This window comes from Sarcophilus harrisii, chromosome 2 (assembly GCF_902635505.1).
Source record: "Sarcophilus harrisii chromosome 2, mSarHar1.11, whole genome shotgun sequence".
Taxonomy (NCBI): Eukaryota; Metazoa; Chordata; class Mammalia; order Dasyuromorphia; family Dasyuridae; genus Sarcophilus; species Sarcophilus harrisii.
In genome coordinates, this window is record NC_045427.1 from 311,286,041 (window position 1) to 311,313,945 (window position 27,905).

The following is a 27,905-nucleotide window of genomic DNA, read 5'->3' on the forward strand; positions in this document are numbered from 1 at the left end:
GGCTCTAATGTCTCTTCTGATTATGTAATGCCATGCTACCTTCATCAATGTGAATAATTATTATTTGATTTGATCATCCCACTCAAATAGATAAAGTGGCTTTTCAAATTGTTAATAGAATTGGGGTTGCACTTAGTGCCACCGAATTGTCAGTTCTCTAAGCAACACTCCCTTCTATGAGTCATGTACAGGAAGAGAATACTTCAGTCTTATAGACAGGTGCAAAAAATCAATGGGCTGTTGACATTTCCTAACAGTCTGGTCATCACTCCTTTTCACACAGTTTATTATAGTACGGTGACATGTGAGTCCTTAATCTGACAGTTATGAAGTAAGCAATGTTACAGTATCAATGCTCCTATCAAGGACTTTTTTAATCTTATTTTTATTGATATCTTTTGTTTTACATAACCTTCATTTCTAACTATATCTTTATGTGACTTACCCAGGATTACCCAGCTAGGAAATGTTAAATGTCTGAGACTGACTTTGAACTCAGGTCCTCTTAAATTCAGGGCAGGTGCTCTGTCCATTGCACCATCTAGCTGCCTCAGATCATCAGTGTTTGATAGCATTTATGATATTCCACACCAATCAAACCCCATCCCGGGCAAAGAAGGGAGAGAAGCGCATTTTCTCAATTCTTTTCTAGGGTGACTTTAGGCTATAATTACCACAGTTTTGTTTTTATGTTCTTCACTACTGTAGTTATGTTGCCTCCTTTATTCTTCTTATTTCATTGTATATCAGTTCATAATCTTTCCACACTTCTTTGAATTCTTCATGTTTGCAGTTTCCCATGGCACCTCTTACTTCTGTCAACTTCTCTCCATACTTATAAACACCTAGATGCTAATTCAAGTGCTCATCAGCTCTTAATTTAAATTCTGAGTGCCTCTCTCTTAGTAACCAGCAGGGCATGCCTTTATTTGAGAAGGTTCTGTGTTTTATGAACAAAGCAGAACTGAATTAGCTCAGAGGAAACATGAGATGCACAAAGTTAAAGAATCCACCCCAAATATCCATAGGGACTATTTGTGTCCGACTTGTGGCAGAGAATTCTGAGCTCTTATTGGTCTGATTAGCCACATTTGGTCAATCTGTAACTCAACTCTAACGTAGGGATAGCATCTTGGTCCTTTTCCAGAACAAAGGACAACAATAACTCTCTAAGTCAGAGATTCTTAATTTTTTGTGCTTTGGTGACCCATTGGGCAGTCTGGTAAAGTCTATGGATTCCTTCTCAGAATGTCTCAAATGAATAAAATAAAATTCAGAAGATTACAAAGGAAAGAGAAATCTGTAAGATTGAAATACATTAAACACATTGAAATAACTGTAGTTAACCAAATTAAAACACAAAAAAAAAGTTTACAGACACAAGGTTTAAAAACTCCTGCATCTAAGATGAACTAGAGCAGAGTCATTGGTCTGTATTGATGACATAAGTCTCCAAATGAGCATTCCTACTGGTCCAGATCACAGGAAAAAAAAAATTAAACAGTATCCAACAATGGATTTGGAGTGAGAGGATATGGGTTTCAATACTGTTTCTACTACTTGCAACCAGTGTGATTTGGGTGCTCACTTTACTTCTCCCTTTAATTTCTTCTCATCTCATCAATTTTGTTGGGTTTAACTACCATTTCTATGCAGAAGGCATATGTGTATGTGTGCAATATCTACTAGTTAACTAGCTTTCTCAAGCTCAAATCTCTCCTGTGAGCTTTAGTCAGCCATCACCAATTGCCTTTTGAACATTTCAAATTGGATATTCTCAAACTCAATTCTATATTTTCCCATCCCAAACATTCTCCTCTTTCAAGCTTCTCTATTTCTGTGAAAGTCCATCAAAATCATCCTTTCAGTCTCCCAAGTCATACCCTAAGCATTATTCTTGACTCCTTACTCTCCTTCATCCCACATATTCAATCAGCTGCCAAATCTTGCTGTTTTTATCTTTATAAAATCTCTTGCATTTGACCCATTCTTTGAAGCCCACACTTAAATCCAGGCTCATTACCTATTACCTAGATTATTCCAGAAGCTTCCTTAATAGTCTCTAAAACTCTTACCACTGCAGTCCATCCTTCACATTGCTGCCAATATCTTTCTGTCTGTCTCTGTCTCTGCCTGTGTGTGTCTGTGTGTGTGTCTCTGTCTTTCTGTCTCTCTTTCTCTTTCTCTCCTCTCTCTCTCTTCTCTCTGTTTCTGTCTCTGTATGTCTCTGTGTGTGTGTGTGTCTTTCTGTCTCTGTCTCTCAGTGAATAAATTCATTTATTCAAGCAAAACAGTAAACAGAAATTGAAGAAATTCTACAGATTAGATATGTCAAAAATAATCGAGAGCAAACCAGGTCTTCAGTTGGGAGCAAGATAAAATCTAAGTTCAAATCAAGAGAAAACCATTTTACCAGTTCATTTTTAGCAGTTTTTAGAGTACAATGAACGAGGTCAGTTTCCTAAAAAATGTCTCATGCTATGAGAGATACAATCAACTAGTCAAGCTCTTATTTAGATTTTTTTAGACTAGGGGAAAGAGGAGATTCTTTGCCTCAATTACTACCTAGCTTTATTCACTGAATGGGGGCTGCCTCAGTCAAACTGAGACCTGTTGAAGGCCTTAGCTTAAAAAGACCGAGGTCTCCCACTGCATCCAGGGCCATCCTCAGTCATCCTGATCTACACCTGGCTACTGGTCCCAGATGGCTCTGGAGGGGAAAGTGAGGCAGGTGACCTTGCACAGCCCTCCCTCACTTCCACCAAATTCATTTGTATGTCACTCCCTAATGTCATGTTCCTCTTTGAGAAGGAAGAACAAACAACAATCTCTCTCTGACTCTGTTCTCTTAAATTCTTCTCTTGAAATATCTCTGCAGCTGGGAAGGACTCTCCCTCCCTATCTCCTCTAGGTAGGTGGGAGTGGGTGTTACACAGGCATTCTCTGCTTCTATATCTAGCTGATCTTAGACACATTATGCTTCACCATTCCCATTTTCTACCTTGTTAGGGTATCACTGATACTACTACTTCTCTTCCCTTTGTTTTGACAGATGACAGCTCATTTTACTTTGCTAATTCCAAACCTATCCAACCATACTTCTTCACCCTAGTCTTTTTCTGCTCTGTTACCACCTATGTACTGCCGTTTCCCATCAGCTTTCTAACTCTTGCTTTGAGAAACATAATCAAATCACCAAGTAATTTTCTCTTAAGCTCAGATCTGATCGTGACACCTAGTCAACTCTTTCTAATGGCTTCCTCATGCTCCTATGATCCATTATAAATTCTTCTGTTTAATGTTTAAAGCCCTATACAATCTGGCTCCAACCTATCTTTCCAGTTTCATAGAACATTACTTCCCCTCTGGTATTCTGCAATCCAGTCAAACTGACCTTTCTTAGTTTCTCACAAGGACATACCATTTCCCATCTGCCATCTTTGTAACTTTGCATTGACAAGTCACAGATGTGATTTCCAAGTGCCTGGAATATATTCCTTTCTCTCCCTCTTTCTTAGAGAGTCCCTCTCTTCCTTTTAAGAGGCAACTTAAATATTTCTTTTAGTGATCTTTCTCCATCTCCTCCCCCAACTGCTAGTGGCTTTCCTTCCAAATTCCCTTGTATTTAATTATTTTGTATGATTTGAATTTATTCATTTTAAATTTATGCAATATATATTTATATATATACTTGTCTCATTAGAATATAAGCTTCTTTGGAGTAGGGATTGTTTCATTCTTTGGACTTGTATTCCTAGCGCTTGTCACAGTGCCTAGCATAAAGTAGGCCTTTAATATACATGCACTGATTGATTGAAGTCATTTGGCCCCAAGATCAGATTCTTCATCTGTAATGTGAGAAGGCTGAATTTGTTGAGTCGTGTCAGACTCTTCATGACCCAATTTGGGGTTTTCTTAGCAAAGATACTGAAGTGGTTTGTCATTTCCTTCTCCAGCTCATTTCTATAGATGAGGAAACTGAGGCAGAGTAAAATGACTTGCCCAGGGTCACAAAAGCTAATATGTAATTGTAACTGAGGTAACTGATATGTAACTGAGGCAGTATTTTAACTCAGGTCCTCCTGAGTTTCAGGCCACTATGTCACCCCCTAGATGATCTCTAATGTTCTTTCCATTTTTAAATCTATGTCTCCTTTAAATCCTCAGTTATCTTTTCATTCTTTAGCCTTAAATGGCACTACCTAGATTCAGTCTATTTATAATTTTTAAAAAAGTGTCCGTGAATTGAGGGGGAGCAAATGGTGGGAGAAACATTATTTTATTATTTTGCTGTCAAAGCCTTGATTATTTCTTAGCTTTGGAAAGGAACTAAACGGGGCTTTAAAGGGGGCAGTGGGAACCAGGACTGTTTTGAAGGAAATTTCCTTGGAAGTTGTCTAAAATAAACATCTGCTCTAGGTCGGTGCTCAGCCAGCCAGCTGCCTAGAAGCTGGGAAGGAAGCTGTTTCTTTACTTTATAGACCTAGATTTGTCAGTCTTGGAACCAGTAGTTAAAAGGCTCCAAGATCTAGACATATCCTAGGGGTATAAACTTGGTTGCCTTGGCAGAGAATAACTCCCTTTCTAAAAGACAGAGCCTGGAGGCAGAAACAATCTCCTCCCTCAGGAGGAGGAGAAGAATCTAAAGAAGAGACCACCTTTCAGCAAAGTTGAAAGATGGAATGGATTTATGAATAATTCACAATAATTGGGGCTCTGTGCTATAACCCAATGATTAAATCTGTCTGCTGACACACCATCAGAGGGTAAACAGTACTAGTAGGTAACCCAGTCTCTTTTAATTAGGCAACTAGTAAGAAATTAGAAATCTAGTGAAATTTTGCCAGTTCCCAGGAAAGTGGAAAAAACTGTCTTGGAGGTCATTTTTTGCTGCAGGTCAGACTATAGTGGGGTACAGTTGTATCTTACAATGTGGATTTATGGCTATGATACATAGAATATGCCTAATCATGTAATAATATTTAAATGTAATCTCAGTGCTTGAAGCAGGAAAAAAAAAAAAAGATTGGTTTAGGTAACAAATGTCATGCCCCTTTTTAGTCAAATAAGTTCCTTGATAGTAATGATTAATTTTTCTTCTGTCTCTGAATTTACAATACCTAAACAGTGACTTCCACACAGTACTTTAACATATGTATGCCTTTAAGAGAGTATGTTGAATTTCATGTGATTTTAATATGCACATGTTGCACTAACCCACCATTGGCCCCTGTGAGGACACTATTCTCTTCAATCCCTCCCAGGGATCCTGATCACCACTACTAGCAATTCAAAGCTTATCAGGGTAGGCAGTCTTTAAGAAATCAATAGTGTTGTAATGATCTCAGTTCTTGGAAAGAACAGAGAGGGTGGTAGGAATGATCAGGAATACGGTGACAATTTTCTAACCCTTTTAAGTATGAAAATAACTAAGATTCTCCAATAATTGAGATACATCTGTATGGGCAAGTGCTTTTTAAAATGCAAAAAGCTTTGTGGAAGGTATAGCCCATTTCCTATTCATACAGAAGTATAAAAGACTTTAATATCCTAAAACATGAACTGGACTGCAAATAGAGTGATGTGTCATAAACCTGGAGGTTGGTTGTGAAGTCCCTCTCACTTATCTTCAGTAGGTCCCATTCTATTGGCTACTTTCCTACAACCTACAAAAAATGTCCATGTCTCCCTCATCCTCAAAACAAAAAAACACAAAACACACAACTCATATGAACCAACCACTCCTGCTATGTCTTGTCCAACATCTCTCTCTTTTTGTGACTGAATTCCTTCAGAAAGCCACTTAAAGTGAGTGTCCTACTTGCCTTCCTGTCATTTTCTCCTTCATTCTCTGCAGTCTGGCTTCTGATCTCATCATTTCCCCCAATTTTCTTCCTTCATGATCTTTCTATAGCTTTGGCAATGTTGATCAATCTTTCTTTGATGTTCTCTTCTCTGGGTTTTCAGGACACTGCTTTCTCTATCTAACTCTTTGTGTCTCTCTATCTCTATTTGTGTGTGTGTATCTCTCTCCCTCTTCCTTCCTCTTCTTTTCCCTTCCTCCCTCCCTCTCCTCTCCCTCCCTTCCTGTTTCTCCCTCTCTTCCTTCTCCTTCTCTCTCTATCCCTTTCCTCCTCCTTCAATCTTTCTCCCTCTCCCCCGTCTCTCCCCTCTTCTATCTCCCTTCCCTCTCTTCCTTCCTCTTCCACCTTCCCTCCCTCTCTCCCCTCTCTTTCCCTTTTCTCCTCTTCCACTCTCCCCCTCCTTCCTCTTCTCTCTTCTTCTCCCTTCTAGCCCCCTTTCCCCTCCCCATGTCTCTCTTCTTCTTTCTTCTTCTCTTCTCCTTCCTCTCCCTCTCCCTCTCCCTCCCCCACCCCCAGTTGTCCTGTTGTCTGACCAATCCTCATTTCCTTTGCCCTAAACTTTATATAATTTCCACTTTTAAGTGATTAGCTCTGAAAAGCCCTTCTCTCTCACACTATTGAAAGAACTGTGGGCTATGTCTGGGTTCTCTTCTCCCTCTATTATTTCACTTGGTGATTTCATCTGCTCTTCACAGATTCAATTATCTCTATGCAGATAATTCTTAGCTTTGTCTTAGTTTCTGTTTGTCTAATCTCTATTCTGACCTCCATTCTCTCATCTCCAACTGCCTGCTAAACATCTTGAACTGGATATATTATAGACAACTCAACTTGTCTAAAACTGAACTAATTGTCTTAAAAAAAAAAAAAAAAAAAAAAAAAAAAAAAAAAGACTTCCCTCCTTCAAACTTCCCCACAACTGTTGAAGACACTAACAATCCTCACAGTCACACAGGATATAAATCTTATTCACTCCTCACATTAGTGGCAACTCAGTTGCCAAATCTTGCATTATGCCCCCTTCTCTTCTCTGACACTGCCACTACCCAGGGGCAGGCCCTCATCACCTCATGTCAAAACTACCTCAATAGCCTGCTGGCTGTTTCCCTGCCTCAAGTCTCTTCCTTTCAATTGATCACCTGCTCAGCTGGCAAATTGAACTTTCCAAAGCCCAAGTCATCCAAAATACTCCTATGGCTCCCTATTACTTGTTTGGTTTTTAAAAGCCCTTCACAACCTGGCTCTTTTCTACCTTTCTGGCCTGCATCTGACTCCACGTATCCTATGATCCAGTGACATCAGCCTTCTTGTTGTTGCTCATACAAGACATCTCATGGCATGTTCACTGGCTGTTCCCCATGCCTTCCCCATCACCACTTTTTGCCTTCTTCCAAGTGTCAGCTAAAGCTTATCTTCTACAAGAAGCCTTTTCTGATTCTCCCTCTGAGATTATGGTCAATTTAACCCACATATATCTTGTTGGTACATAGTTGTTAGCATGTTGTCTTCTTCATTAGACTGTGTGAGATCCTTAAGAGGAGAGACTTTTTTGCCTTTCTTTGTAATCCCAAGTTTATTATAGAGTCTGGCACATAGCGGGTACTTAATAAATGCTTGTTGACTTGGTAATGAATACCAAAAAGAAGACTTTGTATTTGATTCTAGAGAACCACTACATCTTAATACCAAATATCCATTTTTAAATTTCTGCAGATGCTCATTTCAGCCCAATGAGCAAAAGGCTTAGAGGTTTGCTAATGAATGTTAAGCTTTCCCAAAGTTACTTCTTAGTTCCAAATATTAAACTATGATGCTCTACAGAGAAATGCATAGCCTGAAATAATCTGTAGATCAAGTACTCACAGAGACTGAAGGCATTTAAATGACTGCCTTTAAACAATCACTTACTGACATTGCTGCAAATGATAAATAAGCCAGATTCTAAAAATAAAGCAAAAACTTTAAAAAAAAAAAAAAAAAAAAAGGCTCTGTGATGCTTCACAGAATAGGCCTAGTCATGACTTCTTGGTTTCTGTTACTACCCAAAATATTCTCATTATGAAGTAGTCTGAAGTGTCAAAATATTATCCCAGCAAATCATAAGAGGAAAAATGGAAAAAGAGCCAAAAATATTCACATCATTCTCAATGAAGTAGACTTATTTTTATTGAAAAGTGTCCATTCGGTACAATTACTTCCATTTGCAAATAGGTCAGATGGAAAATACAAAGAGCTCTGCTATTTGATTTTTTTTTTAAAGACATGTTTGCCATTCAATTACTCATGTGTTGGCTTATTCCTGTACGTAATATTTGCCTTCTTAGACACAGGAGCAAACAGGGATAGCCAGATAATGACATTTTGATTTAAAAATCAACTTGAGTCAGCACATTCAGGTTCGCTTAATCTTAACAATTTGTGGGTCTCTTCCCTGGAGAAGATCAGGATCTTCCCATGGTCGAGGTCCTCGAATATTCTTCCAGTCATCAAAGGCCAAATCTTTTATTTTCTGTAAGAAAAAAAAAACCCATTAGACTTAAAACATATATCTTTGTTTTAGTTTACTATATGATGCTTGTTTTAAAATTTCTACAAATTTAAGTGAAAACTACTTGAGTCATGAAGAATTTCAATTACCTTGGGTCCTTTGGATCAGGAATGATTATTTAGCTAACACATAGCATATAGAGTTTTTCTTAACAATAGTTTTTGAAAGTAAGTCTCATATAAGTTAAAGGTCAATGTCATCTTGAGAAACAAGCAGTCACCACATAGCTTTCCATAAACTAGCAGTAAGTCAGCAAGTAGGTCAAATTGGGGAAGCTTGTTCTCCATGGAAAGATGTTCTAGCAGAATAACAAAAGTTTTTAGTAATTTTGACATCTGGACCTAATCCATACTAGTTTGAATTATCCTATCTTTTACTTTATTCTAAGTGGCTCATCAGCACAGGGCTTGAGGTGATAGGAAAAAAGAATAATAATGTTTCTTTTCTTCTCCTTTCTTTCTCCTTTATGAAGCATGATTGATCATGTACCTGTCCATATTTTGCCTCTTTAGTCTTTATGGCAGGATGAAGTAAGAGAAAGAAAAAATGGAGCAGAAAGAGGATAAAGTTTTAACAATATACCCTCTGAGAAACAGAAGAAAATTAATGCTACTTAGACATCTGGATTTTAGCTCCAGCTCTGCAACTCTAAGTTAGAAATTCCATAGTGAACACTATTGTCTTGGCTGTATGACTAGGCAAATCACTTAATCTCTGTCTTGATTTCCTCTTCTGTAGAATAGGGAATAATAAAAGCACCTACCTCTCAGATTGTTTTAAGGAGAAAAATGAGATATTTGTAATGTACTTTTCAAACCTTAAAGTTATTATGTTAACATATTACAGATATATTAAGCAAAATATGAACACTAACTATTATGAAATCAAACTCTTCAGTAATAAAAAAAAAGTCTTTGGAGGCCATCTTGTCCATTTCCTCACCCCTCTACAACATCCTTGAAAGTTAGTACCCAGCTTGAGTTAGAACATTTCTGATACTAGGGAACTCAATATCTATTCTATTCTGGGGCAATAAAAGATCTTCTTTACCTTGAAGGAAACCCTACTTCCCTATAACTTGTAAAGCTTTATTCCACCAAGCTATGTAGAATACACTACAAGATGACAGAATTTCAAATTTTAAGATAAGCATCATTTCTCCCTAAGTATTCTCCTCTCTACAGTAAATATCTTCAGTTCTTTCTGCATTCCTCTTAATTTCTTTGGGTTTCAATTTCACCACCTGGGTTGAAATTGGCCTCATTTTTTTTTATTATTTTTGTTCTTATAACACTTTCCAAATATATCTTTTCCCTTTCCCTACTCAAAGAACAAATGATGGGCAAATACTTTCTAAGGCCCTTCCCAGCCTGAAAATCTTGCATTTTCTTTCTCCAGTGCCTGACTCCTTGCCAGACAGTTGTCTTAGAACTGGTGTTGTAGCTGCCCATCGGCATGTAATAAAGTTCCCTACAAGAAGAGATGAAACAGCAAGTACCACTGTTCTCCAGGATTACAGAGCTTGTACAGGGTCATCCGTGAAGATCAAATGCGACAAGGTGTGCAAAGAGAAAGCCATAAAGCATTATTTCACTAATGATAATAATTCCATCACTGCTTTGTCTTGCCTGACTGGAAACCGGATCTGTTGTTACACATGGTGGATAACTACAATGCCAGTGATTCACACTGACAGTTCAAGGGGAAATTATTTCAGGCATAGTTATTGAATCCCCACATAGAGAAGAATTTCTTGTTCTTGTATCAGAGAAGAACAAGAGAAGATGGTTGCCTGGTGATCTGAGAAAATAGGAACCACCATGATTCTTTGGTGAGATGAACTCTAAGAATGACAGAGAGAAATCAGTAAGGGCTCCCCACCTCAACACACACACACACACAGAGCAAACAACTACCACATAGCAACATAATTACTATTATATACAAAACATCATAAATAAAAAGCCAGAAAATATTAAAAGATATTTATTCATGTACTATTCTGAATAGGTTATTTAACTGGGCAAAGAGGATGGACTGTTATCCAAATAAATTACTTAAGTAAGATCTTTCCCACATACATGACATTTTCTGATGGGTGTCTTTGTCCTGCTGCTCTGTTTAGGTCTGCCTCCTTCCCATTCCAAGCTGTCATTAGTATAGAAGTAAGTAAATCTTTGCTTCCACTAAATAGAACTCCATGTAGGTACTACATCTGAAAATTTTCAGTTTTTTCAATTATTTCAAAATTACTACTTCAGATATATGAGATGTGGGAAAAATGCAAATGACAACAGCAAAAGCTCAGAATTGTTGTACTGCCTTTATAAGACTTCCTGACATCATCAATAAAATTGGCCTCTAGAAACTAAGTAAATCTAGCTACCCTGGGAGGCATGGTAAGAAAAAAGCGCAGCATTAAGCATCAGGCTCTACTATTAATTAACTTAATGCTTTGGGCACAACTTCCCTGGGTTTCAGTTTCCTCAGGTGTAAAAGTAAGCAGTTTGGACTAGAAGAGCTCTAAGGTCCCTTTCAAAATGATGATTCTAAAGGTTACAATCCCTTAAGTTATCTTACTGAACAAAAAGGATGAAATGTAATTCATTCCAGTCTTTTGAAAAAAGAGTGGAAGTATTTTGAGAATCGCTGAGAAACAATCCATTAAAACAAGTAAGTTACCACATATTTGTGCAGTTATCATTTAGGAAAGGAAGGTTGCTGGAAATTAATAGTATGTAAAGCTTCCATGCTACTTACACACCTGGAAAACAGTTGTGTGATTACATAATTCTTTTTAAAATAAATTTTTGTTTATTTTCTGTCTTTAACCTCACCTAGATTTACTACTGAAGTGTTCCTTCCTCATGCTTTTCTAGAAAGCCACTACTAATAAGGAATTTTTTGAAAGGGCAGAAAGTTCAGCAACACAAATCATCAATGTTTCACAAAAGGAGAGAGAAATATTTTTTTCTTTCTTCTTTTCTTTGAGAACAAGCTTGGTCATTATGATTTGTTGCGCTCAGTTTCAACTGCTTTGCTGTTCTTTACATTTCCGTGCTGGTTCTGCTTCCTATACTTCTCATCGGTTCATATAGATCTTTTGATGTCTCAGCATTCATCACATCCATAATTTCTTAAATCACAATAATATTATGCTACATTCATGTATCATAACTTATTTATCCATTCCCTAACTAATGAGCATGTACTTTGTTTCTAGTTATTTGCTACCGCAAGAAGAGTTGCCAAATTATTTTAGTATATATAGGAACTTTCCTTTTTGTCAGTGATTTCCTTAAGGTTGTGAAAAATATTAAACGCCATAAAACTTTGGATTTTATCCTCAGAGTTGGGTGTTTGCCAGCAGTAGAATCTCTGGGTTCTTTCTTCACATAATTCCAAATTGCTTTCCAGACTGGTCAGACCAATTCATGGCTCCACCCATAATGCACCAGTGTGCCCGTCTTTCTACAACTCCTCTAATACTATTACCATCTTTTATCATCTTTGCCAATTTGAAAAGCATAATAGAAAAATATGGATTAGATGATAACGCAATTAGGTGGATTCAGAACTGGCTGGATGGCTAGACTCAAAGAATATAATTATTAATGGTCCAGTATGAATATGGCAAAGGGTGTCTAGTAGACATCCCAAGTTGCTGGACCCATACTAACATTTTTATCAATGATTTGTATAAAAACACTGCTAGGAGAGACAGCTAGTACAATTAAAGACAGTCATAATCCAAAAAGATTCTCAAAGCTTTTTAGAGCACTGAGCTGAATTCAATGAGATTACATTCTTAACATTTGGTTACCAAAAAACAAACAAACAAACAAACAAACAAACAAACAAAAAAACCCTAAACTCCACAAAGTACAATAGTGAAGGGATGGCTAGGTAAGGAGTTATTCTGAAAAGGACATGGACTGCAGGTGCAATAGGAGTCAGCAACATGATGTGACAGCAAAAAGAAAGAAAAAAAAGTGAAAGCAATCTTACTTTGAAATGCATTAGGAAAAGGTAGCTTCCAATAAGGAAGTGATAATTCCTCTGTACTCAGTCTTTGTCTGACCTCATACAGAATATTATGTTGGATTCTGGGCACCATGATTAAGAAGGACATTGATTAGCCAGAGACTGTCCAAAGAGAGACAACCAGAATGACAAATAGCTTTGAGTTCATGGCATATGAAGATTGGTTAATAGAACTGAGCATCTTTAACTTAAGAGAAAAAAAAGACTTCTGAGAAAATGAGAGCTGTATTCAAAGATTTTTAAAAATGTCATTTGGAGGAGAGATTAGGCTTGTTCTGTTTGTCCTTGTGGCAGAACCAGGAACAAGGAGTGGAAATAACAAAATGGCTAATTTAGGTTGGATGTCAAGGGAAAAAAAAGTCCTCACAATCAGATCTGTCCAAAAGTAGAATGTCTTGTCTTGAGAAATGGTAGAGCTCTCTTCTTTGAAGGTCTTTAAGTAAAGGTGGGATAAGCACTTAGTAGGTATGTTATGATGGGCTTGTATGACTTGGCTTAAACAGCTGCTGAAATCCCTCCCATCTCCCAAATTTTCTGATTCTGTGATTCTGATTAAGCTGAACTTTTCTTCCACCAGAAGGTAGATGAAATAACAAGAAAAGGAAAATAACAAAGAAAGTTTAGCCATCATCAATAGCCAGAGTCAGAATGGTACACCTAACTCAAAATGGGAGATAACCATGAAAAAAGCTTAGCACTTTACAGAATTAAACTATTAGATCTGTCCCCAATAAATATATCTTGTGCTGCTGCATGTTTTGTTCCTCTATCCTTAAAGAAGAAAGAAATGCACCTCTTTATAGTAATTGGTCAAAAAAATCATTAGCAACAGAGGACCATCACTAACCATTTGAATTATTTGAGTTTCTTTAGACTTTTTCAGTGTATCTTTCTCCCATGTTGGAGAAAAAAAAAAGTGTGGAGTCTGAAATAAGTTTTAGTTGAAAAGGCACTGAACAGTAAGCTGATACTGGTGTGGAAAGAACCATACAAAAGTCACCTTTGTGCTGAGAGGTTTAGAATCATTTTCCAAATTTCACCGCAAGAAATGAAAAACTCTCTTACAACTCATACAAATAAATGGACAGTGCAAATACAGTATTTATATTTCTGTCTTTTCCTTAACTAAATTAGTTAGAATAACAATGAACAGTTCTTGGTTGGAATCTTTGTTGAAAGCAAATACAGATGAACAACAGCTAGAACAAGCTGCTGATGTGCTTTCTGCTTTATCTTTTGCTAGAGCACCATTACTGATGGGCAGAGGTAGGAGAGAAGAAAATCAATAGTTGTCTTAAAAGAGGAGTTCTTTATCTAGATCCATAAATTGTTTTTAAATATATATATATATATATATATATATATAAGTGCCTTTATTATAATACCATTGGTTTCTTTTGTAATCCTATTTGTTTTTATCTTAATTATTTAAAAGCATTACTTTGAAAAGGGATCCATGGGCTTCACACACTGTTGCCAAAGGATTATATAATAACCAATGATTAAGAACTCAAGAGACTCTTCTTTTCTATACCTCACTGACAAAAGGGATCAGGAAATGGTACTGACAATAGCCAGGAAACAGGGAAATGACCAGAATGGATAAGTCCCTCACGAAAGAAATTGGGAGATGAGAAACGGAAGTGCCTAGATGAAACCCAAGGCCCTAAGCATCTCTTTGTTGCTATAGAAGAATCTTTGCTCTGCTTTTGTCTGCAAGTTGTCATAATTAGTTTAATGCTAAGCACAAATACTTAATTAGCTTTACTAAGTATTTCCTTTAAAGTCTTATTCTAAGATCATGGCATGGAGGAACCTTTGGTTCCTGAAGGCTATGTCAGTGCCTAAATAGACTCTATCAAGCTTGGAAGGCTTTCAGTTTAGGCCCAGTGACTAACTGTCCATCAATCTGTAGACTAACCAAGCTAACCAGGCAAGACTCCCCAGGTTGGCTTGGACCAGAACAACTCTTGAATTAATCAACAAGCATTCACTAAGGCACAATGCCAGGTGCTGGAGATATAAATTATAAGAATAAAACAATCCCCATTCTCCAATAAGGGTAGTACATTTCTAAGTTCATGATGATTAAATCACCCCATCTTTGTTGTCACCAGTAGTGCTCTCCTAGTGATGCTATATGGTTGTAAATCTTAGAATACCCCAACTTATGAAAAATCAAAGTTGTAGGTATTCCATAGAGAAAATCGAGATAGTTTGGTGAGTATAAGACTACAACAATCTCCAAAGAGAGCCCCCATGTAAGAAATGAATAAGGAATGGTATTAAGGAAATGTATGATTGGAAGAGAGAAGGACCACTAGTAGTCAGAGGAAAGAATAAAAAATGAACAATTGCTTGTTATTTAAAAAGATCTAGAAGTCCTCTGGCATGATGTACAGCTGTGGAAGCTGTACAGGAGAATTTGCACAAGAATCATATGGGATAAAATATAGGGTGGCTGTGATCTATATCTGGAAGGTATATCAACATTAATAAAATAACAAAACTACTGAAATAAATCAAAGACCTGAGTTCAAATTCTGGCTTTCCAATTTTACTTCCTATGTAACTTTAGACAAATGACTTATCATTTCTGGACCTCAGTTTTCTTCTACTATAAAATAAAAGGGTTTGACTCTTTTTTGTTTTTTTACCAGTATCTCACAGTTTTTATTAAGTATGGTACATATTGAAACACTCTAGAAAACTCTTAAGCCAAATGAAAAACAAAAAGTACAACATGTACTATAATGTTCAAAATTTAAAGCCAATATTTCAAATAATATTTATGATTTATGATTTTCTTGTCGGAGAAAAATCATTTTTCATTAAATTCTCTTTTTCACTTGTATCTATATTATCTTCATCCTCCCATGGCCTCCCACTTGTGTTGAAAATGATCTTTTCATGGGCCCCAGTAATTTCTTAATTGGTAAAACTAAAGATCTAGTCTTAGCCCTTGTATTGATTGGTCTTTCTGCAATATCTAATATTGCTAACTACCCCTTCATCAATGGCTTGCTTTCCCTTAGCTTACCTGATTTTGCCCTTTTATTTTTTTTTTTTGAAGGTTTGACTCTTAGATGACTTTCCAGTTCTAAATCCACAAGCCTAAGAATGGCCAGAGCGGCAAAAAGGATAATGAAGTGAGTTATTTTCCAACCAAAAGCATTTCTTTTTTTTGTCCTTTTGTGTTCTTCTTGTATATCTGAGTTGACAAGGACTTGAAATATTGATGGGAAGGAAAATTCAAAATATAGGACAGAAGATTTTCATTTCAAGATAGGAGCACATATCTGGAAATGCTCTGTCAGAGAGAATATGCTTCACACAGCTTTGCAGAGCCAGACTGAAGAGCAGCTTTCTCTTTTCTGGAGCTCAATTTACAGAAATAACTTTAAAAGCATATCATTCATTCATTCATTTAACAAATATTTATGAAGTAGTTACTATGTGTGAAGTACAAAAAGATGCCTTGAGCATCTCCACCTGAAGTACTTTTGCTGGTTGGTTTAGAGAAGGTCTATGAGTGCTAAGGTCTATACTACACGAGGACATTAGAACAACAAGTGGTAGTGGGAATTGGGCAAACCATACTAACTCCATCTTGTGACTCAACGCTGGAGCTAAGTCACTTTTTTTTTTTTATTCAGTTATGGGTCTGCTTTAATTTCTGTCTTATGAGAAAACTGTATTTAACTGTGGGAATTAGGAGAAAATTTTACTTCACTGTTTAAATTTAGCCCTATGTGGCTGGGAAGCTGGACCACCTCTACCTGATGCTTACAGGCCCTTAACGAAGGACCTAGGTTATGCTTACCAGAAACCCAATTAGATCCAAAGACTGATGCAAGGAGTTTTTTTTTTTTTCTTCTCACAATTACACATCTCAATCAACTCATGTGTTTTATGTAAAAACTGGTCCTGTACTGATTAATCAGTTATTGTTTCTATGTTCCTTTGATTGTTTACAGACACTTGGGGGAGTGGGACACCTCTTATCTGATTTCAGGGAACTGTACCTGTTTGCTTCCCTCCTCCCAACTTGGAAAGTCCCCAAACTTTCCTCCAATTAGAAATCATATTACCTAATTATACCTAATATATATATATATATATATACATACACACACACACGATATATATGTATATATATATATAATAATTAGGTATATAATAAATATATCTAATAATAATGATCTTCATTATTCTCTTTTAATTAATTGGTCTTATTTGATCAATTGCTTTTAATAAATGGAAATCTGTTTCTGCTTGTATTTAGGGTCTAGCACTGAATTTGAGGAGGCCTGATTCTTGTTTGTGAGCAACTGTCATAAACTGCTTAATAAATCAATATGTACTTTAGTTCAAATCTTTGTTTCTTCAGTTATTTCGTCTTTCACCTACAACATTTAATTCTTGTAGAACAAATGAATTAATGAGGAATAATATAAGCTCTATCTGGTAAAAAAAAAAAAAATAATGTGGTAGATCAAACCAAAAATTAGGATCCCCAAAGGTTAGGAATGCAAAGTCTATTTATATCTATGTCTAGAAACATGATAATTACTTAAAGAAGTGGAGCAATGATGTAAGAGTCAATAAAAGGAAATTAGTTAGTCTAGAATGGCCTCTCTACTTTCATTAGTCTCAGAGTTCTGTGTGCCTCAATTTCTTCCTCAAGGTCTATCTGGTCATTAGGATTTTGTATTTTGTAGTCTAAATGAATCAGCAACTGACTACTCAGCTTGAAGACTAGACTTCTTACTTCTTGAAAGGAAAAAACACTAGACACAGAATCCATCAATCCCTATGTATTATTAAGCACCTACTATTAGTAGGCACTGTGCTAAGTGCTGAGTGTATAAAGAAAGGCAAGAATGGACATGCTCTCAAGGAATTCACAGTCAGATGGGGGAGACAACAGGAAAACAATAGATAAACAAGGTTTATAAAGGATAAATAAGAAATAATCAACAAAGGGATACAAGTAAGCAGAATTAGTTAGGACTTGAAGGATTTTAGTTAGGACTTGAAGGAAGTCAGGGAAGCCAGAAGACAGAGATGAGGAAGGAGAGCATTTCAGCTATGAGGGACAGCTGTAAAAATGCTCAGAGTTGAGAGATGGAGAGTTTTATCCTAAGAAGAGAAAGAGACTGGAGTCACTATATCGATGAGTGTGGGGGTGGGGAGGTAGATTTCAGTGAAATAAAAAACCTACAAAAATGGGAAGGAGACTAGTGAGAGAAATTATATCTCATTCTTGTATTTAATAACTAATTACAATATTGGGACCAAGATTTTTTTTCCCTTTTCTACTTCCTCTTCTAGAGATCAGTGTGAGAATTCATCTTTTCAAAAGATTTACTCAGGCCTAGTGACCAAAAATTGAGTGATTCAAGTCTTCTGTCCCAGGCCCAATATTGTTTTACAGCCCAGCCCCTCACTGTAATATTCATTTTTGTCATTAATTGTTAAATAATCAGAGTTGATCATCACCCTCAGGAACATCTATTTACTCTTTAAAGAGCGCATAAACTGTAAGTATATTACCATGAGGGGTCTTTGAAATTCAAAAGAGCTATTGATTAACTTCGATTAATAAACATATTAACTTTACTAATAAAATAATAAAATTATGCAGAAACTATGCTTCAAACTTTTAAAATGCCACAATAGGTCATGAAGAGCTCTGAACACCAAAGAGGATTTTACATTTGATTCTGAAGGGAGAGCTACTGAGTTTATTGACTAGGAACGTGACAGCAGTCCTGTATTCTAGGTAGTATCCTACTACCCAGCTTAATTATATGTCTTTGAGAAAATCGTTTTATTACTTCATTCATTCAGTTTCTGGATCTTTAAAATAAGGAGGTTAGTTGATATGACCTCCAAGATTCTTTTTCCCCATTAAAATGATTTCTCCCATAATCCCACTCCCATAATGAATCATCTGACTCCTTTGAGATTCTTCAGTAGAGAAGGAGCAGGGTCAAGAAAAAAAAAGGTCAACCAGCCAAAACAGATCAAATCTGCTGCAACTCTTGAGCAACATTTGTGAGTATAGAAGACAGAAGGTGGGGGAGAAAGGAAAATGGGAGAAGATGGCTGAAGTTAATAGCTAAAATGAGGTTTAAGAACATTTTATTTATTCTCACTATTCTCCCCTCCTCCAATTAACAATTCCACAAACAAATGAGAATTGACATTATGTTTAAACTATATGTAATATCAATTCTTTATTTTATGTATCACGAAATAGGAAAAAATCATGATCTCTAGGCTTTAATTGTAAGTAACATGGAAGACAAGTTTGGGACCATGACAACCTAAAGCCCTTTATATTTATAAAAATATATTTTATATTTATATTTATATAATATAAAATATATTATAAAATATATATTTATAAAAATCAGATTCTATCTGATTATCAATTACCTGAGTTTAAAGATAAAAATCACTTCACTTCAGTTTTCCCAATACAAGAGTTTTGCTATTACAATTTTTACAAAAACTTTTCAAAAGCACAGGACTTCAACACTAGAAGAGGACATGGAGAATATCAGGGAGTGAATAAGAGTCTTCTGATCCACTTGGGTTCAAATCTCACCTCAGACACTTTACAATGTGTGACCCAGGGCAAACTATCTCTCTCAGTTATTTTATATGTAAAATGATTCATTAGTCTCAAAGATCTCCTCTAGGTATAAAGGTAGGATCTTATGATCCAGTTCAATACCTTCTGCATTTTAGAAATGGGGAAAGTGAAGATTAGAGAGATGTCATGGTGTTCTAGTTTTTTTAATATGAAATATCATTTTTCCCCATTAGAACTATGATTTATTTGGTACAGGGCACTCCCAGGGAGAAAGTAATATTACACATGCAGATTGGCACATTCTCTCCAATACCTGGGATATTAAGAAGTTAAGGGTTACAAAGGCAGGACCTGAACCCAGGTTTTTCTGTCACTAAGGCCAGTTATTTATGCACTATATCAACTTGCCTGTCATAAAATGTCTATTTTATGTATTTTATATTAAACCACCAAGAGCATTATGAAATTTTAACCAAATCCTTTACCTATTCATCCTGATTTCTATGTCCATAAAACAAGATGTATGTAGACAGTGTGGTAGAGATGGTCTGGAAAAGACCAAAGAAAAATAAAACTAAAAATAAATAACACTGGAAGCCAAGGGGACGAAGGAGGAAGAAAGATTTGATTTGAATGAAATTCTTACATTTTCTCACACAGCAAATATTCAAATATTTCCCCAATGAATTAATATATATGCAAAAATCATTTCTTTGAATCCAATGTCAATAGAAAGTTGGAGTCATAAAAATCATACGATTTAAATTTTCCAGTTTATCCTCCAGGTTTACTTTTCAGTTTCTCTGTATTTTTGATTCAAAGGTTTCCAACAATGAAGCTTCCTCGCCTTCTTTGTAGAGTTGAAAAATAAGGTTTCTTATTGCTAGGAAAATATTTACAGAATTTGGGCCCAAGATTTCCACTCTCTGAAGTATCATCAACACCATAAACCCAAAATAATCTTGGCTTGAAAGAGATGTCATAATTAACCAGCCCACAAAAGACAACTTTTCTTTTACCTCTAGCATCATTGTGTTTTTGGATATATAGCTTCTGTTTATATGTGTGCAATTTATGAGCCAGCCTTCCAAGTCTACTTAGGAGATGGCATTCCTTCACATATCTTTCCATTGGGAAATAGCTTAAACACACACACACACACACACACACACACACACACACACACACACACCCTCCAAAAGAGAGAATTTTAGTCCTTTTGGGGTCTTTTGGCTTTGAGAGGTATATAGCTCATTCTTAGATTCCAGCTTGATAAAATAAGGGGAAAATGCCTCCTAATAGCCATAATGTCATCTTTTTTGCTGCTAAAAACAGATGCCATTCTTAGTTTGTATGTGTCTTTGGGTATTTTCCTTTATTCCTCTGACTGTGGCTTTTCAGTCTGTCAACTAAAAATAAGATGTACAAGTGGCACCTATTGCCCAGGACTGTCCTATACTACTAACCTATATTAAGGACATAAATTAATCAGTGATTTCTAAAACCTCTAGAAGGCAAAAAACATTGATTTAATTCATTCCTGATGGCCCTCTTAAGTGCCCAATATTAGTTTGCTTAAAGTGATATAAGCCGATCCTTGATGGTAGCTCTCTTCCAGACAGCTTTCCTTATCCTTGCTTTAATAACATATTTTTCCACATCCAACTGGACATACAATTCAATCTTAAGTCCAAACCATACAGTTTTTACCCATCATAGTAACTGAGCTTGGCAGTACTCAACTCCACAGTGACTCCAATTCTTTCAGCAATGAAATGTATCAAGAACTAAGTTAATTTTCACTTTTTTGCTTGTGCTATGGAGAAAACTTAGAGCAAAGTAAAATACAGCATGCAGCATCTTTATAACAGAATGTTACCTTGCATTCTCCATGCTGGGTTGTTAGTAAAAAATGTTCTACTGAGATGGGAGAAGAGCAGCTAGAAGCAATGCTCTTGCTATTATTGTTACTTTTACCAACAAATGGGATTCTTCTAAGCATCAAGAAATAGAAACACCTAGGGTTATCGTCTAAGCCAAAAACCCAGGGTTATCTTCTTTATTTAGCCTTTAATTCTGCTTGATGTTCTGAAAGTAAAGCTTACATATGCTGATAAGTTAACCCATCTGCAGTGAGAATGATGCTTGCCAGAAAATTTGGATAAGCCTTTAGCTAAACAGGAAAATATCTTTGGCTATCTGTGATGTGCTAAACCACTGTGATTCATTTAGGGCTAAAAGCAAATCAAAGAGCTATAGAATCTTAGTATGGCAAAGAATCTGAGAGTTTTATCTACCTCATAGGGTCTCCTATGCTAGGATGAGGTTAATGTATATGGTTTTTTAAAATGTGAAGCACTATACAAATTTATACAAATATTATTACTATTCCCAGCTGATATCTGTATATAGCACTTACTATATATATATATATATATATATATATATATATATATATATATGTAACTAATTTAATCCTTATAACAACTCCAAGAATGATGTGCTATTATTATTATTATTCCCATTTTACAGATGAAGAAACTGAGGGTCAGCAGAGAACGACTTGGCTAGAAAATCCAGGAGTAGGAAACGGAACTATGATCATCCATTTTCCAAGTCTAGGATTCTCTCTGCTATAAAATCTTGCAAATGAAAATGCCCACTCCAAACCCCAATGCATGAAGATATAGCAACCTACTTCCTTTCCCAACTCAATATTGCTGGGACATCCTGGTGTGATAAAAAGGTAAAGAAGAAAAGCATTTATTTCATTAATAGTTAATGCCCTGGCCAATAGATTAAAAGGCAAAACAGCCCACTTGTATTTTGGTCCCGAGTTGAAGTTGTACTTAAAAGAGCTCTAGATCAATGAATCTTGTTTATGGCTGAAGTTCAAATAGTCTAAAACTCCCAAAAGGTTTTGCCCTGATTAGTTTTTAAAAGACAAACGCCAGGGGATCATTCCTCCCCTCCATACTGGCTCACCTTCCACTTCCTCTTTTGGTCCTGGACAGCAGTAGTAAGAATAGGTACTTTCACTTTTTTACTTTTGAGAGAGAAATTAAAAACCTAACACCATGTCTTACTTTTACAAAACAGTAGAGGAAAACATGAGATCCTTGTAATAAAACTAAAAAAGTGGGCAGCAAAAAAAAAAAAAAAAAAAAAAAAAAAAAAGTCTGGGAGAAAGTCTGTTAATATAGCATTGGAAGGAAGAGTTAAAAAAAAAAAAAGAGCATGGTATAATAAAAAGGGCAGTTAGGAGATCTATGTTCTAGTTTTAATTCTGGTTCTGTCACTAATTATTGTATGACTTCTGTCATTTCATCTCCATAGGCCTAGTTTCCACATCTGAAGAATGAAGGGATATCAAACTCAAGTAGAAAAGAGACCATTAAACTCTACAAAAGGTTGCCTCTGAGTCACAAAATGATTTAGAAAACTGCATATTAAGCCCTTTTTGTAGTAGGAAGGAACTGGAAACTGAGTGGATGCCCCTCAGTTGGGGAATGGCTGAATAAATTAGGTATAAGATTGTAATGGAATATTTTTGTTTTATACAAAATGATGAACAAGCTGATTTTAGAAAAAGCCTGAAGAGACTAATATAACTGAATGTTAAGTGAAGTGAGCAAAACCAAGAGAACATTATATATAGTAACAAGAAGATTATGTGATAATCAACAGTGATGGATGAACTTGGCTCTTTTCAACAAAGAGGTATTCAAGGAAATTCCAATAGACTTGTGATGGAAAGAGCCATCCACATTCAGAGAGATAACTATAGAGACTGATCAAAGCATAATATTTTCACCTTTTGTTGTTGTTGCTGTTGTTTGTTCATTTGTTTGCTTGTTTTTATTCTTTCTCATTTTTTCCCTTTTTGATCTGATTTTTCTTGAGCAGTATGATAAATGTAGAAATGTGTTTAGAATTGCCCACTATCACCATTATTATTCAATACTATATTAAAAACACTACCCTAGGCAATAACAGTTAAGAAAGAGATTAAAGAAATTAGAATAGGTAATGAGAAAAGAAAATTATCATTCTTTACAGATGATATGATGGTATACTTTGAGAACCCCAGAGATTCTACTAAAAAGCTATTAGAAATAATTCACAACTTTAGCAAAGTTGCAAGATACAAAATAAATCCACATAAATCCTCAGCATTTTTTATACATCACCAACAAAATCCAACAGCAAAAGATACAAAGAGAAATTCCATTTAAAATAACTGTCAATAGCATAAAATATTTGGGAATCTACCAAAGGAAAGTCAGGAATTATATGAGCAAAATTATAAAAAACTTTCCACACAAATAAAGTCAGACTTAAATAATTGGAAAAATATTAAGTGCTCTTGGATAGGCCGAAAGAATATAATAAAGATGATAATACTCCCTAAACTAATCTATTTATTTAATGCTATACTCCCAAGACTCCTAAGAAACTATTTTAATATCTATAAAAAATAATAACAACATTCATATGGAAGAACAAAAGGTCGAGAATCTCAAGGGAATTAATGAAAAAAAAATCAAATGAAGGTGGCCTAGCTGTACCTGATCTAAAATTATATTATAAAGCAGCCATCACCAAAACCATTTGGTATTGGCTAAGAAATAGATTAGTTGATCAGTGGAATACATTAGGTTCACAGGACAAAATAATCAATAACTATAGCAATCTAGTGTTTGACAAACCCAAAGATCTCAACTTTTGGGATAAGAATTCATTATTTGACAAAACTGCTGGGAAAAATGGAAATTAGTATGGCAGAAATTAGGCATGGACCCACACTTAACACAATATACCAAGATAAGATCAAAATGGTCCATGACTTAGGCATAAAGAACGAGATCATAAATAAATTAGAGAAACATAGCATAGTTTACCTCTCAGACTTGTGGAGGAGGAAGGAATTTGTGACCAAAGAAGAACTAGAGATCACTATTGATCACAAAATAGAAAATTTTGATTACATCAAATTTAAAAACCTTTGTACAAACAAAACTAATGCAAACAAAATTAGAAGGGAAGCAACAAACTGGCAAAAAAAATTTTACAGTTAAAAGTTCTAATAAAGGCCTCATTTCCAAAATATATAGAGAATTGACTCCAATTTATAAGGAATCAAACCATTCTCCAATTGATAAATGGTCAAAGGATATGAACAATTTTCAGATGATGAAATTGAAACTATTTCTACTCATTTGAAAGGGTGTTCCAAATCACCATTGATCAGAGAAATGCAAAATTAAGACAACTCTAACATACCACTACACAGTGGTCAGATTGGCTAAGATGACAGGAAAAAATAATAATGAATGTTGGAGGGGATGCAGGAAAACTGGGACACTGATACATTGTTGGTGGAGTTGTGAATGAATCCAACCATTCTGGAGAGCGATCTGGAATTATGCCCAAAAAGTTATCAAATTGTGCATATCCTTTGATCCAGCAGTACTATTCCTGGGCTTATACCATACCAAAGAGATCTTAAAGAAAGGAAAGGGCCCTATATGTGCCAAAATGTTTGTGACAGCCCTAATTGTGGTAACTAGAAACTGGAAAATGAATGGATGCCCATCAACTGGAGAATGGTTGGGTAAATTGTGGTATATGAATGTTATGGAATATTATTGTCCTATAAGAAATGACCAGCAGGATGAATACAGAGAGGCTTGGAAAGACTTACATGAACTGATGCTAAGTGAAATGAGCAAAACCAGGAGATCATTATACACTTCAAAAACGATACTGTATGAAGATGTATTCTGATGGAAGTGGATTTCTTCAACAAAGAAAAGATCCAATTCAGTTCCAACTGATCAGTGATGGACAGAATCAGCTACAACCAGAGAAGGAACACTGGGAAATGAGTGTGGACTACTTGCATTTTTGTTTTTCTTCCCGGGTTATTTTTACCTTCTGAATCCAATTCTTCTTATGCAACAAGAGAACTGTTCAGTTCTGCACACATATATTGTATCCTAGATACTAGGATATACTATAACATATTTAACATGTATAAGACTGCCTGCCATGGGCAGGAGGAAGGGGATGGAGGGAGGGAAGGGAAAAGTTCGGAACAGAAGTGAGTGCAAGGGATAAGTTGTAAAAAATTACCCATACATATGTTCTGTCAATAAAAAATTATAATTAAAAAAAAAGAAATGTATTTAGAAGAATTGTACATATTTAACCTATATTGGATTACTTGTATAGTGGAGGGAGAAAAATTTGGAACACGAGGTTTTGCAATGGTGAAAGCTGAAAACTATCTTTGTACTGTAGGTATTTTGAAAATTAAAAAGCTATCATAAAAAAATTTTAAAGAAGATAAAGAAAACTGCATATTAACATTATCTATGTTCTATTGCATTTTTCTTTATTTTGTTAAATACTTCTCAATTAAATTTTCATCTGGTTCAGGCCACACAGGGAAGTGTATTTGACATCTATAGACTAAATGGCCTCTGAGGATCTTTCCAGTGCTATCATCCTGTGAGAATCTTTCTTTTTCTTTCTTTTTTTCTTTCTTTCCTTCCTTTTCTTTTTTCTTTTTTTTTTTGCTAAGGCAATCGGGGTTAAATGACTTGCCCAGGATCACACAGCCAGGAAGTATTACGTGTCTGAGACCAGATTTGAACTCAGGTCCTTCTGTCTTCAGGGCTGGTGCTCTACCTTCTGCACCACTTAGCTGCCCCTGAGAACCTTTTTTTTTCATGTACTTACGGGAGGGAAAATACCAGGTCATAAAACAAATAACAGAGAAAAATACCAACTAAGGGAAGATTCTATTAGAAAATCTGAGGGCAATATATTTACTGTACTTTTAACAACCAGTTCATTTTCTTTTCTTCTAGATGCTAAATATAATTTGGTCCAACCACTTCCCCAGGAAATTAGGACAGGATGTATACAGACTCTTCTGGCAATCTGGTTAAAAATTATGAACCCCATTTCAAAATAAGGTTTTCAAACAATAGAATACACAAGATTACAAAAAAAATAATAATTACATTGACATATAGTTACCAAAATGTAAAAATAAAACAAAACAAAAGACAAGTTCATGGATCCTAGATTAAGAACCCTTGTTCAAGACAATTCTCAAATGAAGAAATTGAAACTATTTCTAACTATATGAAAAGATGATCCAAGTCATTATTAATCAGAGAAATGTAAATTAAGACAACTCTGAGACACCACTACACACCTGACAGATTGGCTAGAATGACAGGGAAAGACAATGCGGAATGTTGGAGGGGATGTGGGAAAACAGGGACACTAATACACTGTTGGTGGAATTGTGAATACACCCAGCCATTCTGGAGAGCAATTTGGAACTATGCTCAAAAAGTTATCCAACTGTGCATACCTTTGATCCAGCAGTGTTATTACGGGGCTTATATCCCAAAGAGATCTTAAAGAAGGGAAAGGGACCTATATGTGCAAGAATGTTTGTGGCAGCCTTGTTTGTAGTGGCTAGAAACTGGAAAGTGAATGGATGTCCATCAGTTGGAGAATGGCTGAACAAATTGTGGTATATGAATATTATGGAATATTATTATTTGGTAAGAAATGACCAACAGGATGATTTCAGAAAGGCCTGGAGAGACTTACACGAACTGATACTGAGTGAAATGAGCAGAACCAGGAGATCATTATATACTTCAACAACAATATATATGATGACCAATTCTGATGGACGTGGCCATCCTCAGCAATGAAATGAACTAAATCAGTTCCAATGGATTAGTAATGAACTGAACCAGCTAAACCCAGTGAAAGAACTCTGGGAGATGACTAAGAACCATTACATTGAATTCCCAATCCCTATATTTTTGCCTGCCTGCATTTTTTATTTCCTTCACAGGCTAATTGTACAATATTTCAGAGTCCGATTCTTTTTGGACAGCAAAATAACAATTTGGACATGTATACATATTTTGTATTTAATTTATACTTTAACATATTTAACATGTATTGGTCATCCTGCCATCTAAGGGAGGGGGTGGAAGGAAGGAGGGGAAAAATTGGAACAAAAGGTTTGGTAATTGTCAATGTTGTAAAATTACCCATGCATATAACTTGTAAATAAAAAGCTATTAAAAATTTAAAAAAAAAAACAATCCTTGTTCATGTGGTGGTATATTCTACAAGGGGGAAAAAAAACCCTCTAGCATCCCTTTCATCCCATTCTCATGTTACAAAGAAAAAAATGTCTTGCTGAAAGCCTCAGAATTGATGGAGATAAATTTAAAACTCAGGTTCTTAACTCGTACAGTATTGTACAACTCCTAACCACAACTCCATATGATTTATAAAATGGCCTAATTCTTAACTGTTTTGAAGAGTATTAAAGATTAGAAAATGGTGTTGGATCTTAATTTTAGACTCCCAAAATTTAGTATTTGATGATATTTGATTTAAGATCTCTTTAAAAGACAGGCTATAAAGAAATATTAGGCAGGCTTCCTTTCTGGAGACAGAGAAATCACCTATGAGATGCATTTGTGGTCATCAAATCTATCAAATAAGACAGAGAAGGAAGAAAAAGAAAGGATAATCAAAAGACACAACTAAAAAGTGAAAGCTGAATATAATTTCAAAGTTCGAATGTGTTTGTTGAATTGAATTTTTAGATCTCTATTACTAATAGGGCTAAGTATAGAAAAGGACCTTGAACTCAATTAGGAAATTGTCAAAGTGGCTAGTAAGTAGTAGAAGGGGAGATTAAAACTCAGATCTTCTTACCACAAATCTGGTCTTCTATCAATTAATCAATTATTGAATGCCAAATATGTAGATAGCACTGTATAAGATGCTATGA

At 35.6% G+C, this 27,905-nt stretch overlaps 1 protein-coding gene and 1 long non-coding RNA gene across 2 annotated transcripts in view; one reads left to right on the top strand and one right to left on the bottom strand.

Annotated features, from left to right (window-relative positions):
• Positions 1-8,005: 8,005 nt before the first annotated feature.
• The window catches only part of LOC105750377 (cytochrome c oxidase assembly protein COX16 homolog, mitochondrial), a 110,828-nt gene continuing 90,928 nt past the window's right edge, over positions 8,006-27,905 (bottom strand). Inside the window, exon 4 of the mRNA XM_012548265.3 lies at positions 8,006-8,373. Coding sequence (XP_012403719.1) covers positions 8,257-8,373 — 117 coding nt within the window. The 3' untranslated portion in view covers positions 8,006-8,256. The remainder of the gene's footprint in view (positions 8,374-27,905) is intronic.
• LOC116421582 lies at positions 18,301-22,522 on the top strand. The gene is made up of 3 exons (XR_004232011.1): positions 18,301-18,516; positions 21,593-21,806; positions 22,397-22,522. It is a non-coding gene; the product is annotated as an uncharacterized LOC116421582 (long non-coding RNA).